Source organism: Pteropus alecto, unplaced genomic scaffold, assembly GCF_000325575.1.
Source record: "Pteropus alecto unplaced genomic scaffold, ASM32557v1 scaffold3, whole genome shotgun sequence".
Lineage (NCBI taxonomy): Eukaryota > Metazoa > Chordata > Mammalia > Chiroptera > Pteropodidae > Pteropus > Pteropus alecto.
The window spans coordinates 18,325,075-18,341,812 of record NW_006442484.1 but is presented as its reverse complement, the minus strand read 5'-3'; the positions used below and the strand labels follow the sequence as shown (position 1 = coordinate 18,341,812).

The window sequence follows — 16,738 nt, the reverse complement described above, 5'->3', positions numbered from 1 at the left end:
GGTATCATGGGACATGTTAAGAAAATTGCTACATAATTAAGATCATTATCATGCATTCCTAAATCTTAGTGAGCCTGTGTCTTTATTTTTTACAAGCCCTCCAAATTGTGATTCCATTATGCTTTATTAGAAATAGTGTGGGATTTTTTTTAACTTTCTGTTCTTATACTGACTCAGTTATAAATATTCATCATCTTCAGTTCATATAAGAATGACTTTCTTGGAAATTGATTCCTCCCTCCATCTTATTATTGGTTCTTCATTTAAGACAAAAAAGATATGATATTTTAAAAATAGAAATAGACTTGTTTTTTCATATAAACTTGACTCTCATCTCTATAATGAGAAAAGTTAGTTGATTCCTTTATTAGCTTTTTAATTTCAAAGACTATATCTTTTATTAAAGGGCTTAAGAAAAATCAAAATCATTGATTTGTGGATTTTTGGAATATAAATCCCACTCTTCTAAGAGCATTGCTATATAATTTTTATCAAGATGTAATTCTATTTAATAGTATAGTATGTGACCAGAGCTGGTAAAGATGGGTATGTCTTAGACCAGACTAGATTAATAATGCAGTGCATGACATTTTTGAGAACTTTTCACTGTTGCTGAATCTGAAGAAATCATATTGGTAATTAAGTTGGATTACACACGATTGTTTTCTTCTTTTCTGTAATTAGAAAACAATATTTTTAAATCTAAAGATCAGTTATTTGGCACAGCTCTTTTTTTTTTAATCTTCTTTATTGTATTACATAGGTAGAAAAGAAAGAAAAATGTTTTTAACCCTTTTTAGACAACTGTTTTGAAGTAAAATGGTGGCAGCAGGAAACTGAACCATGAAATGGTTCATGTTACTCATAATTACATGTGAAGAAGCAAAAATATAACTCCCAACATGACTCCAAATAGCAAATTAATCAGCAAGCAGAAATAGTAGAACATGGGCCACTTGTTTTAATTGTGAAGTAATTTCTCAGAGGCTGATTGGGCATACTACATACTTATTTCATACTTTAGAAACAATATTTATATTTAGTTTGATTACATTTGGGCTAGATCTCCCTACTTAATTAAAGAATTATTCCCAAACGATGTTCTCTATGATTTTTTTTTTAATTCTAATTTTTAAATCTTGATCCATCTATATAGGAATATAATTAGTACAAACTGAAAACTATCTTTTATTTAGTTGTCTTGCCATTTACATGTACCTCCATTGTTTATTGAATGTCTGATTGGAAGAGCTCCTTAACATTCAGATGCCAAAAGTATTTTACTTGCATTGTACTGCCAAAGTGTACACTACATCATATCTAAAGACTAGCCATGTGACAAAAGTTAAATATCTATAGCAGTGAAGATTTACTATAGAATCCATATGTCATAGATCTTACTTTTTTATACTGAAGGAACCTTCCTTACGATATTCTATGTGTTGATAATATTTTTGCAAAAATATACTGGCTGGACTCCAATCACTTTATAAACCCCCCAAATTAAAAATTGAATAAATAAAAAACATTTTTACCACATATTATTATAATTCATTATTATTCACTAGCAGATACTGATGATAAAAATGAAGATAAGCAATTGCAGAGCAAATTAATGATTAAAGTAAAAATATAGGGAGAAAAATTTAAATACTAGTACCTTAATGAATTTATTATTCATTTGTCTCTACAAGTAGCATCACTCTTTAATCAATTTTAACTTTGGCCCTCACAAGTATCTCACAATACTGTAGGCCAACTCCAAATAGATGAAAATATCTTATGATTAAGTTCATGATTCTTGTATTTACAAAGAAATGAAGATTCAAAATTATCTAATTATAGTGAATTATTTTAAATAAAGGTTGGATAAGTTGTTGAAATGATTAATTATGTGTTTACTATAAAGATAAAAATGAAAATATCATGCAAAAGTCTTTTAGAAAATAGTCATAATTAAGAAATCAGTAAGTGTGGAAAGGAAGGATATTTAGGGTAGCTATTTCTATGTGAAGTAAGATATTTGCTACACCTTATTAAAGAAATTCTATGTAATCTATACACATGTATTTCAGATAAAGATTTAATTATTTCATTTTTTTCTAATTTGTACTGTACAATGATGTAGACTATGTAATTTCTGTGGTGCTTAAAGAAAAACATCTATCATAATTATACATTAAGAACCAAAAACATAATTTTAAATAATATCTAATTTATTTCTGTTATTTGTTTGTGTGTGTTGATTTTGCAGGTCTGGCTGTGGATCATTTTAGTGAACGGATATACTGGGCTGACCTTGAGCTCTCCCTTATTGGTAGTGTTCTGTATGATGGCTCTGATTCAGTAATCTCTGTCAGCAGCAGACAAGGTCTGTGAAGTGCTTTTATTGTTGCTTTTAATTATTATTGGGAGTATTAAATAGTGGTACGTAAATATAAATATGAAAGCTTTATACTCTGGATTTCCTCAAATTCTTTCTCCTTTAACTTGTAGCTCTTACTGTAGATTGCAATTTTTATTCCTACTAGAATAATGAAGAGGCCAGGCCAGAAGAACTTCTTGACTCTAGGACAAACATGGTCCATCACTGCCCAGATTGAGAAAATATTCTGTCTGTTGTCTTCTTGGATATTGCATTCTGAGCGGAGCACTTCGAGTAGTCAAAATTAGCTTCTGTGAAGACTAGTTTTTATTTCAAATTGCAGAGATAACAACAGAAAATGAGTTACTGTATATAGTAAAACATGATATAATATTAATTATTATTATGGGTCATTGATAAGTGAAAGTAGTATATAAAGATGACGATTTACCTCTACTACCAGTGACTGCAGAATCTACCCGTGCTCTTCTTTTGTGGACCTTTTTTATACCTCTGTGTCTACTTCCTATTGTTCACTCTCTCACTTTCTGGCTTCCTTCTGCACCTTCCATGTTTCTTGCCTGGAAATCTTCCTTCTTTTTGCTGAATTTAATTTATTTCCCTTCTGTTTTTCTTTCCTTTTTTCTACCACAACCCCTTCTCTTATTTACCACTACTTGTTCATAATATGTACTCAAACTTTTTATATTTACATATTATATTTAATGACTATAGTTTTGCTTCTTATTTTTTTTGTTCTAACTACAATAGAGACATTGAAAAAATAATTAAATCAAAACTTTCATTACGCCTTTGCCTAAAGTATATGTTTTATAAATGATGACCTCGGATGGAAAAAATTCCACATTTTTTGTAATTGATTACAAGAAAGTTAAGCTGTTTCAGCTTAAGTGTACATTTTGCTATTTCAAGAAACACTGAAGAAAAATATATGTTTAAAAGACATTTTATGTTTAACAGCCTCTAGATAATAATTAAAATTATAATGTCATTTTACTTGCTTTAAATTTCAGTATCAAAAGTTAGATTATTATTTTTGTAAAATTTCTTAAAATAATAGTTATTTCTTAAAATGTGAAAAATGATGGTCTCTATTATGTTTAGCCAAACTAGACATATGTTTGATTACCATTTGCCAGTTTTTTTTACTCCATTTTTAAAACACAATAATAATTTCATTTTTTTAATTGTACTTTTTAAAATCAACTAACGATTACTTGATAAATTTGTCATTCAGAGAACCTAATTTGATCATTAATTTGATCTAGAAAACAATTTGAGAATTTTGTGAACTGTTTGTGGTGCAGTGACTAAGGTTGGCCTGTAGGCTTTTCTTTTGTCAGCAAATTGTACAGTAGAGAAGATTATTCTGCATGTAATAAGCCCCCCAAGAAATGCTTTGTGGTGATAAAGATGATTAAAGTGATGATGAAAATGTTTTTTATGTTCTGAGTGACATGTTTAGTATCTCATATATTCCAACATCAAATAAATTAATTCTAATAACTTTACAGATAATGTTAAAAGTATTCTAATTGTGAGTTTTTTTAAAGAATTTTTTCAAAATATTTTCTATATGATCTTGGCTAAACTTAGTTTCCTTAAGTCTGAGTATTTACATTGAAACTTTTATAACTCCACCTTTTTAAAAATTCTAGGCTTGTTACATCCACATAGAATTGATGTCTTTGAAGATTATATATATGGAGCAGGACCTAAAACAGGTGTATTCCGAGTTCAAAAATTTGGCCAACGTTCAGTAGAGTACCTAGCTTTAGACGTTGATAAATCAAAAGGTGTTTTGATATCTCATCGCTATAAACAACTAGACTGTAAGTAAACTATTTTATACAGTTGTTTATATTAATGAATTTTCTTCCTTATGACTCTCAAAAGAAAGTATTTTTATCTGTCTTAACAGTTTAATGTTTTAACCCCAGTAATTTAAGTAACTTTAATTTTGGTATCACCATACTTTTTAAATTACTAAAGTCAAGATATAAATAATGCAAAAATTTCCATTTCTGTTAAAACAACTATGAAAATTTCAGCATTTTCTGTGTTTCTTAGAATTAGAATTGACTTTGTTAATTAAAAATTCTGTTTTTCTAAGATTCTTAATAAAACCTTCTGAGTCTATAGATAAGTAAGGAAATTCATCATTAGCCATTCTAACTTTTCTTAATGATGAGTAAGTAACAATTATATCATCAATATTTCATCTTTAAAAATATCTGAGAACTCTTCTCAAGAGTTGTAGTTTCTCTAATTATTTATGATTTTTATTGTTATTTTCCTTCTAGAAGGGAATTGATAAATAAGTAATGCAATGTCTTGAAAGATATATTTCAAACACGACTGTCAAAAATATTGAAGAACAAAGTAAAAAATGTGGCTGAAATTCTCATGATCTGTGTTTATGTATGAGTTCATCCTTCAAGAAACTGTTTAAGATTTATTTATAATAATTATTCTTTATGACAAATAGAAAGAGATTTAATCTCACTTGGTACAAATGATTTGGAAAGATAACAATTGATATTTATACAAATCAGTGTTGGAAACAGATTAAAACAACATATAGCACCCTAAAAACTTTTTGAAATTTTATCCAAAGTTTTGCTGCCCTTTACCAGTCATCTGACATATATGGTTCCAAAATTAATATGAGGACACTCCCTCTCATCTTCTATGTCTACTTGATTCATATTAATAGTCAAATATTGTCACCTTCATAAAAAAATAAATAAATAAAACTCTACCCTGAATATAATAGGCATTCGAGGAGTGGTTCTAACAGAATAAAAGCCACTTTTATAGTCATTAAAGTCATTTTACTACCTTGGTGCCATTTCTGTTTCATTCTCATAGATTCTTTAAGATCTATGGAGCAGCTATGACTGCAAAGGATGCTGATTGGATAGAAATTTGGACCAAAAAAATGTGGCACACATTTACCAATGCACACAATCTTCTACCTAATGGAAAGGAAACCATGCTAACCATGCTAAACATGGCTTTTAAGGGGGGGGGGGGAAATATGTATTTTGTTTGTGTTTTGAACAGAAAAATACATATGGAATTTAAATCTACACTTTGATATCTCAGACCAACTCTTTTGCCAAAAGCAATTAGTCACAAGGAAGAATGACAAAATATGAATAATTTCTTCTCTCTTATGGGAATGTAAATCAGGATAAATTTTCTACTAATGATGATGTTAGGTAATAATTTCTCTTCACCTATAAAGGAGAATGGTAACATCGAAATGAGATATTCCCAGTAGAAATTTGATGTGATTTTTTTTTCAGCATTGCTAATACATCATTTCACCTTATTGACTTTTATGTTTTTGAAACCTATTGTATTTGTAGTTATTCATTTCTTTGTTTTCTTTTGTTTGTTTTAATCAGTGCCCAATCCATGCTTGGATTTAGCATGTGAATTCCTCTGTTTGTTGAATCCTTCTGGAGCCACCTGTGTGTGCCCAGAAGGAAAATATTTGATTAACGGCACCTGCAATGATGACAGCCTGTTAGGTAGGTAAACTTCATTATTCTGTAAATAATGAATTCATCTGTACAATAAATTTTCACAATTATTGACACTGAGCAGAATTAGCTACTCAATCATCTATTTAGTTGCCTTAATACCATTGTTTCTTAAATGCCTGCATAAATTGTTCTCTCTGATGATGACTGTCTATTAATATTCATTATACATTTAGTCACAAAGCTGCGTTGAGCACTTAATATGCATTTAAGAGTAGATTGAGAACTTTGAAGTCACACACAGAATCAAAAGATATTTATATAGCTCTCATATCACTGGAGATGATATTTCTGAGGAGGCCATTCTACTGTTCGTTTAAACTCAAGCCCCAAAACCATTGTTTGATTTAAGTTTATATTGAACACCTCCTGTGTGCCAATACTAATTTAGAAACTGAGGAATAATTTAGAAACTGTCTTAGTTTCTCCTGAATAAAATTGGATTAACAATGAATACTACTATTACTACTAATAAACATTTGGGGGGCTCATGGGCCAAGTATAATACTAATTTAGAAACCAAGGACTAGTTTAGAAATAAAACCAACAGGATTTCTTTGTTTATGGAGTTTATATTTTAGACTCTACAGGTTGGAACATACATCAAAAACAACTGAAACATTATTTTAGGTGCTGATAAGTATTAAACAGCAAAAAATAAAAACAAAAATAGTACAATTGGAAAGAGAAACAAGCTATCCAAATAGACTGACAATAAGTTGTCTCATATTTTACATTAGCCATAACAGAATAAAATTGCTATTAAGAAAAAAAAAAAAAAAACCCTCAACACTAAATTTTTGTCACAGATAAAAACACACATTCCATATATCCATATTATATTTCCCTTCATTAGAATGAATTCCCCACATTCACACTGTATCTTTGCCCTCAGTCAGCATCTTTACTGCCATAGCATTTCTCATCTTTCACTGTTCTGGGTTATAAGCAATCTGAAGACTTTTATCATTTCCAAGATACTAAGTATATAAAACTAACTCTTTTAAGATAGTTAAATTTTTTAAACATCATATATACAAAGCAGAAGAGGTTGCAAAGATGAAATGATAAACTACATAAACGTCAGTAAATTTGTATATATATGTAGATAGTAATATAAGCCCCAGAAGAGAATGAGTTAAAACCATTATGAGGATTCAGATGATTTCTCGAATTAGAGAATCGATTATAATTTACTATAGAATATTACCTTAAAACAAGATCTGCAAAGACAGATTGGATTTGGATTAAGTGGGTATGAGAGAGCAGAATATTGAGACAAAAGAAATTCTTTGAAAAGGCATAAAACCATGGCACATAAAGAAAATAATGAATCATTTATTTCAGTTAGTATGTAGGATGTATGAAGCATTGTTGTGGGTAGCAAGGTTGGGAAATTCTTAATAGATAGTTAAATGTGAATCATGACTGGTATTTTGGATGGGTATTAAAAAGGGATGCTGTTATTGGCACTAGAATGTACCCCCCCCTTTTTTTTTTCACCAATTATCTTCCCAACCAGGGTAACTGCAATCTCATTTGTGATAGAAAAATGCAAGAATTAAATGAACATTTTCAAACATTATTAGGTACATTTTTCACTCACTACTCTGACATGGTCATGTAGCTAAACTATGTATGGCTATTTAACCTCTCAGAAACAGATTCTTAAAAATATCAACAAATCCTTCCTTGTAGAAGACATGACACGCTTTCACTAGTTCCACACACACCCATAGCCAGTGCTCTCTCACAGGTGCCTCTTATGTATTATGTCTTCTTATACTATGTTTTGGATGAGAGAAACTTCTGGAAGAGATTGGGATTCTGCACATAAATACACTACTTCTACATTGGCTCAGATGTTATAATTGTTTGTTTTTAATGATCGAGTTGCAAATAAGTTTTGTTTTTTCTTTATAACTAGACATCACTGTCTCTTCTATATAACCTTCCATTTTCCTCTTTGATTAGTGAAAATTATTTATCCAATAATCCAGATTTAGCAAATACAAAGGAAGAACTTGGCCTAGGGTAGGACTGAGGGAGTGGTCTGTATTAGGCCAAGATTTATCACTTAACAGAATTGTTTGTCCCTGTTCTCCCTCAGTCTCAGTTTCCACTGTGTAAAATTTGATTAACAATAAATACTACTGCTACTGGTAATAATAATAAATATTTTGAAGGCTTAAAATAATATGTATATTATTTTATCTAATCCTCATAAAATCCCCATGATACTATGTTGTCATTGCGCCTATTTTTACAGATTAGAACACTGAAGTTAGAAAGGCATAATTGTATGTCTAACATTACTTAATAATAACGGTGCCCTAAAGTGAACCTAGGCATTCCACACTCTACATACGATATATCCCAATGCCTCCATATTGCTCACAGTACCCATGTCCAGGGTCACTGGAAATATGAGAGAGAAGATACGTTTAGTGCCTAGCACAATGCCTTGCAAAAAGCACTCTAAGATGGGTCTGTTGTGAAGTAGATAAGAAAATTAAACAAGTTGTGTAGTTTTGTGTTTGAAATATAGAAGCATGTTTGTCTAGATACACACTCATCCAGTATGTAAAACTTTTGTAGAGATTTCACCTTTACCATTTCAACCCTGCTTGAAAGGCATGATTACAGAAACCTTCTCAAAGTTAATTTTGTAATTTAAAATAATGTTATATTTTAAATAATAAGAGTGTTAAAAATATTCATATTAGCCTTTGCACATATGAGCCTTGGTAACAGACAGCTTGGATGACTTTAGTTAGGAATATAAATAAGTGGATTTCAGAATTATTGATTGATGTAGATAAATGCCAATTAATTTTTTCCTGACATTAACATTTTATATAGCCACATTTTTCAGGTTTTTATAATTACTTGCCTTTCTCTAGCTGCTATTGTTAAATGGTGAGCACACTGAACATTTTTAATCTTCATGTAAGAAATTTAAAATTCTAATGTTACTTATTCCTGAGGAAGTATTCACCTGCTCTTTCTTATAGTTGATTATAATTGCTGGAGCTTGGCTTCTGGGGGTGATTTAGTTATTGACAAAAGCAGTTTTCTTTTTCATTATAAAACTATTACAGTTAGGTTTTGAAAGAAAGTGACTGCACTTTCATTTCATTAGACAGTGTTATATTTTTAAACTTCTGGTACCTAATAAGCACATTATTGAAATACACATGTGTTAACATATAGAGATTTTGAATATCTATGTGGTTTACATCAAATATCTACACACGAAAGGAAATAAGCCCTCTCATAATAACCCTTTGATCATAATACCTTAAATATTTATCTTCACTGTTCACATTCACAGCCTTAATTAGGATATTTCATGCTTAATGAGTTATAAATATATTGGTGAATTTTAAATTAAGCAAGCATAATTTCACTCTGGATCTTTCTTAAGAATCTGACCTTTATATTTAACTCTTCACTGGAGATTACCACTTGCATTTATTTTTGGATGTTTATAACATAGTTAATAAATTTGTATATCAACAAGTATATTTTTATTTAAAAGTTTCCCTATGAAGGAAACTGGACTTTCGGTAGTAAACGCACAATAGAATATACAGATGTCAAATTGTAATGTACACTTGAAAATTATATAATTGTATTAACCAATGTTACCCCAATAAACTTATTTTTTTAATTAAATAAATAAATCATGCAAAAAAGTTTCCCTATACTATAAATTATATGTATATATGTATATACACACACTATATTTTATATATATAGTATATAATATAATATATACTATATATAAAGATATATATAAGCATATATGTTATATATATTTCAGTTTAGCTTAATATCAAATGCTCTTAAAAATAGGCCATGATTGTCCACATTCTGAAAAATACTTATAAGTTGCAAAATATTTTTTTATAAAGTTTCAGTTGGTTTAATTGTTTACTGTTTTAACAAATACAAGAAATGGCTTATAATATTTAAGCTTAAAGAAGAATAAAAGTGAATTCAATATTTGTATTTAGCATTCAACAATAGTTTGATAGTTGTGTTTTATCTTTTATATTAGGAGTATTTATTTTTTGGAATTTTATAAAAACAAGTAAACCTAGTATTTATTTTAATTTTTTAAAATTATTCTAATTCTACCATCCACTAAATGGCATGCTGATTCATACAATTCTTTTTATAACCAGATGATTCATGCAAATTGACTTGTGAAAATGGAGGAAGATGCATTTTAAATGAGAAGGGTGATTTGAGGTGTCACTGTTGGCCTAGTTATTCAGGAGAAAGATGTCAAGTCAACCACTGTAGCAACTACTGTCAAAATGGAGGAAGTTGCATACCATCAGCCCTGGGTAAATATTTGAGTGTCATTGTATTTTCAAATCATTTGTAATTTTCTTTATATGTAAAAAATATAGAGAATGTAATATTGCAGATATAATTCTTGGTGTCAAAAAAGAATACATGAACACAAATTAAATTTAATAGTTAATTTAACATAATAAATGACATTTATTCTAAATTTAGTATGTCATAGTTCATGTCATAAAATTTAACAATAATGATCCTAATCATGTGTTGAGTGTGTACCATGTGACAGAGCTCAGTGCTTATAGATATTCTGACTCTGGTTTAGAATGACTAAGTACAATCAGTTTTATAAGCCTTACATGTTTGACTCAAAAATCTGTTTCTTTTTAATTAAACAAGTTGCCTAATGTTAAAAATAATTTGAAAATTAGTTTCAAAAATTAGTTATTGAAAATTTGTTTTATTTAAGTGTAAATATATGATATCAGTCCATTTGATAGCATTGTAATTCCCATCTAAAATTATAACTAGTTTGTTGACATGTTGTATATAATACACATTGAAAATATGAGGTTACTACATGTTAGGATATACTTGAAATTTTTATTAATTAATGCAATAGCTGTGTTTACACAAAGTGTTTTCTACAGCAGCAGTCCTCAACCTTTTTGGCACCAGGGACGGATGCTCCCATGAAAATTCCTGATCAGCTGAGGCTGAGCTGAGATGGTGATGCTAGCACTGAGGAGCAGCTGCAAATACAGATGCAGCTTTGCTCCCTCAGCAGCCAACTCACCTCCTGCTGTGCAGCCTGGTTCCTAACAGGCCAAGGACCAGTACTGGTCCGCAACCCAGAGGTTTGGAGATCCCTGTTCTACAGCACATAAGTGAACATTGAAACATATTTCCTACTGACTTCTATTAAATTTAAATATGTTCCCATGGGGAAAAAATAACCCCAATGAATAATAAAAATATAATTTGCAAATTCCAATATTAGGTGCAAAGTCCATTATGTAACTATTCAACTGCAATCTATGCATATTTAGTTTTACTACATAAATGCAGATTTAGTTAGTAAAATGAAAAATCAATCCATATGATCTTTACTTTCCCTTCATGGTTAATTTCTGTCTTCTTGGGAGTTCTCCCTGCTTTGATTGCTTATGCTATTCTTTGAAGTATAGCATAATGCTAACCAAAAATCACATTAAGAAGCATTTCCAATGGAGTTCAGAGGAACCAAGCTGTTCCTCTGATTTGCATTCTAATAGTAAAAATATTACTATTTATTTAAGTTTGATAGTTTTACGTCTATAAATATTTTTGATATGTGATTAATTGATAATTTTGGTCTTCTAACTACTTAATTGAATTCTGAAAAGAATATTCAGTGGGTTTATTAAAATAAAAAAGGCACTAGGAGACTTACTGCATATTTTCATTCTATCTAAGGGAAGCCAGTCTATACAATACAATCTATCCTATTGCTGTAGGAAAAATTATAGCACTGAGATTTTCATTGAATGTGCAAATGAGAATACAATGAATGGTCTGTAAAAGAATATGACACATAATTTTATTTAAGTAGCACAGATATCATTTCTTTTAGGAAAGCTTTTTTTTATGCAAGTAAGTTTTTAGTGATTGTATTATTTAATTGTTAATTTCCTCATTATAATAATTAAAAAAATGGATTATAATCAGATGACTTTCTTATATTTATCTTCAGAAGTATTTAAGCCAGCTAAAGTTTGTCTCTCAAAACTATGGCTATCTATTCAACCTGTAAGGGAACAACAGGGATAAATCTCTATGAAACACTGAATTTGCTGTACTATTAATGGATACTGAACTATATATGGATACTTTTAACATTTTGTTCAAATCATTTGTCCAAACCATGCTGCATTCTTAAAATATATAACATATCAACTTTATCTATACACCTAGATTACTAGATATTGATTTACATAGAAATTATGTTCAGAAAAAATTATATTTCAAATTAGTAATATAATTAAGCCTTCATATGAATTTACCTGAGCTGTGTTCATGTAGTTTTACTGTCTTAAAGCATTTAATAATAAGTAATAATATAATATCCAATTAAGTCATTTACAAAATATTTTTCACTTTTAAAAATGTAGTTTTATAAAACATTGTCTGGTAGTATAGATTGTAGAACCTCATTATCTCCAGATAAATGTTAATTTGTTAAACAAATCCCATTAGGCAATTCATATATTTATTCATTGTTAGTTTACTTACAGTTAAGCCTTTGGCAAATTCCTATGTGGACACTATATAACTAAGGTTTGGGGCAGCCCTAATTAAAATTTATAAATTTATGACAGTTGTGTAGACCTATAATAATTGAAAAAAGAAATGTCACCAGTTAATTAAAAGCACACATCTGAGAGGCATAATTAAAATTTTGCATGTAGAAATGAGTTTTTGCTCATTCTTTAATTTTTTTGTAATGAAACTAAAAATAAAATATGTATATGAGCTGTATTCATATACAAAAGTATTACCAAATGAAATAGTTTCATATTGATTATGTCAGCAAGGGTTCATATAGTTCATTTCTATGACCTGCTCATAGAAGGATAAATTTAAGATAAAGTTTGCCTTAGGCAAAATATTGGAAATGAAAGCAAAGCATTGAATTATTCAGTCATTCTATTACAAAAAATAGAGAATAATGTTTTTCTTTACGGATATCATTAAGAATATTTGTATAATTAACTATACACTTACTCTTCACTTTTATAAATATTTATTCTTTAAGGTATGTTCATACTATTTGAAATTTTTCTTACTCTTATAGCTTTGTTATTAAGACATTTAATATTTTTGTCAAAATGATTCAGAGTTTTCAACACAATTGATTGAGAGGAATGGAGAAGAGGGTTTGTACATTTGAGACAATATAACCAAATATTTCCACTCATAAAGTTGCAGTTATGCAAAAGGGAGGGCAAATTTTAATTTGGGGAGTTTGACAATATGTCTATAAAAGTAGAACTGGCTGGGTGAAGAGGGATGGTGCAATTTTTTGAAGTAGTCAGTATATCTGTGTTAAATTCTTTCAATGACTACAAGAAAGCAGAAGCTCTCTCTTGTGACCATGTCTTTGGACTTTCTATGAAAGCTTTTGTTCCCAGAAATGAAGCGGGAAGAAAAAGGCCCCTGTTGAGGATAGAAAAAATCAAAATCGAAATCTTTTAACTGCAATGATAAGGGCTCTTATAATAACAGATGAGTAGATGGAGAGAATTTTCTTTCTCATCCATTCGAGATCTTTCTGTCCAGGATACTGACCCAAATAGATAATAGCATATATGACTGCCATCAAATATAACGCTCCAAAAACATTTGCTCAAAGGCAAGTTAAGCTAGGAACTTTTGGACACTCTTGCAACATCATGGAACTGATGGTAAAAACTGTATACTAAATGCCTCTCAAGTCACATATATACCTAGGATGTAAAGTACACAATCACTTAATTAATATCTTGATAAAAGTGAGCACATGTTTAAAGTCCTCATCTTTGCTTTTCTTTTACTTTTTATTTAAATGAGGGCTGTTTTTAACTTAAGCTTGACGTCCTAGCTCCCTTAACATAGATATTATGTTTATAAAGTGCTAAAAGCTGCGAATTTAGTCCTATTTGCTTTTTAAAAATCCGAGAGCATATCCAGTTGAAAATATAAAACTGAAAAAATAAATAATGCATACAATTAACAACTATGTGACAAAGGAATATATAGGAAAAGCAGAAAGCATAATAAGCAAATGGCAGAAGACTAGTCTTGCACACACATGTACACAGACATATACAAATGAAGAGAAAAAAGAAAAGAGGGAGAAGGAGTTTCGGAAAGAGGAAGTGGAAGAGGAACCCAGTCAGACATAGATAAAACCAGTATTCTTAAATAACTACCAAGAGAAAAGGTTCATGGTACAAACCTTGCTGCAAGCAAGTTTGAAATAGCAAGAGTTTCAAAAACTTCCAATGTACTATAACTAAATAATGTCACTTTTAGATACATAGCCCAAGAATTGCATAATAATAAAAAGCAAAATATTTAGATGTGAAAATGTTCAAAGGTTTAACTAGGTAGATATTAAACATTTATATCTATTTATAATATAAATTGGAGATAAAAATTTGCATTCAAATGGTTATACATAACTATTGCTCTAACAAAAGAACATTTATAGAACATATAATGCCAAAGAAAACTGTCCACATTGTATTTTAAAGTTAAACAGGACAAGAAATAAAACTGCTTGTATAACATGAGCCTAATATGAAAAAAAGTATATGTAAAGTATCCATATAAGGAAAGAGATCCTTCCTTATATTTCTGCATTTTCAAAATGTTCCCCAATCAACATGTATTATTATTATAAACAGAAATTAAAATAAGAATTATTATTACTATTATTATTAGAAATTAAAATGATAATAATTATTATTATTGTCAGGATCATGGTAATTAAATTCTCAGCACGGTTCTCGCTCTTCGAATCTCCACAACAAACTTATGAGAGAATGAAAGTAAGATTCTCTCTAATTCTGGGTCTGGCTTCATGAATGACAGTTATTTGTTTGCTTGGACTATATGGTAAGGGAAATACTAAACTATTTAGTCTTATGGCTCTCTAGGCTAATGTCAAAAGGCTTGAGTTGGCTTACTTGTATTCGCAGAAAAGATAAAAATGTTTTCGTCTCATTTTCACAATGCTGGCTGAAAATGAACTTTCTAGAAGTATAAATAGATTGTGACCTATAATTTGAAACATGTCAGAATATATCAAGTATTACCTGAGAGAAAGTTAGATAAAGCCCGCAATTCTTCCTTTATTTTTTTCAGGCTTTGCTGAATAGTTTTCTGTAATCTTAATGATACTTAAGACAACTCGACAGCTGTAGTCAGCTAGCTAAAATTATGTATAAATGGACACTTACTTTCAGTCCAGGAAAACATTATATTAAGGGGAAAATTAGAATGTCAAATCTCTTTATCAAAAGACTAGCAATTTTTTAAAGTATTCAAAACTTTTATTACTTGAAGCTAAGCCAGAACACAGATTTTACAAAGGAGAGTAGTCTTGGGGGTAAGAGGTCAGGATATAGGCTTTCTGATTGCAATCTAATAACTAACTGAATAATGCTATGGTGATTTGTCTCTCAGCTTATTATTTTTATTTGTATAAAGGAATAAGAATGTGGCTTTTGTCCAAATAGTAAAGATGTTGTGAGTAAAGAATATATAAGTTTTAGATAGTATTTTCATAGAACATTGAATGTAATCATTTATAAATATGCTCTGCAGTTTAAATGTCAATTAAATGTGTCTAATATTTGAACTCATGTGTTTATCAAACTATTTGAACTAAACAATGACTATATACACAGAAGGATAGTTAGACATAAAACATTATAAACAGGGACAAAAATTTATGAGCACCAGACTGAGTCAATCAGTACCAAATTAAACAGGATAAGCAGCATGGTTCACATAGGCAAATGAGTATGAATTCAAATAAATTGTTTAAAAAGAGAACCGACTAATGATGTTCACTCACATGTATCTATATCTCAGAAACAATAAGCATAGTCACTGTCTCATGGGAAGTTCACATGTAATTACTTTTGCTGCCATTCCTTTATAGCAATAAACCACAAATTTCAAAGCATTGTGTGTATATAGAAAGGGTAATGATTTATTTGTCCAATATTAAGCAGAGAAGTTATTTTGCTCACTTAAAGTTACATAATATTGATTAGATAATACCGATGAGTAGCATTTTTATAATCAACTTAAAACTGTTTATTAAATAAACTTAATTTTTAAAGATAGACACCAGCATTTTATCAAGTTACTGAAAATGCCAACAAATGGACCTTTTTAATATTTTAAAAAATGTATACACTTTTGAGAAAGCATAATGATTGATCAATAGTGATTGATATATTACTCAACTGAAAGCTACCCAGAAAATTTTAGTCTAAAAATATTAGCAAGTAGGTAGTGATTGCTATGCTAAATATATATTCAAAACTATATTTTGAAAATTTTATAAACAATTATTTTTATCTTATAGTGACTACTACATTCTGAGTGTTTAAATGCTAAGAATTCTGGTAAATTTCTTAGATATATTATCTTATTATTTCTTGTCATTCTATGATGTTTACATTGTGGCATATGTCAGATGTGAGCTAGAGTGGTTAAGAAAACTGGAAAACTGAGAACCTAGATTATTCCAAAGTTAGTGCTTTCAGACATGACCTATTATCACTAAAAATCAGCAGAATTCTCTGCCCATATAGAGAAATCTCTGACTGTAGCTATATAACTAAAGGAAACATATAGTTAAATAGATCTATTTATCTAGAGGTAAGCTATAACCAAATCATATAAATTGAATGCTCATTTAACAGGGACTAATGATATATCATTACGACCT

At 29.5% G+C, this 16,738-nt stretch overlaps 1 protein-coding gene across 1 annotated transcript in view; it reads left to right on the top strand.

Annotated features, from left to right (window-relative positions):
* LRP1B (LDL receptor related protein 1B) overlaps positions 1–16,738 on the top strand; it is a 1,653,662-nt gene that overhangs the window by 1,567,401 nt on the left and 69,523 nt on the right. Inside the window, exons 80-83 of the mRNA XM_006921044.1 lie at positions 2,255–2,371; positions 4,045–4,218; positions 5,800–5,925; positions 10,128–10,292. Of these exons, the coding sequence (XP_006921106.1) occupies positions 2,255–2,371; positions 4,045–4,218; positions 5,800–5,925; positions 10,128–10,292 (582 nt within the window). The remainder of the gene's footprint in view (positions 1–2,254; positions 2,372–4,044; positions 4,219–5,799; positions 5,926–10,127; positions 10,293–16,738) is intronic.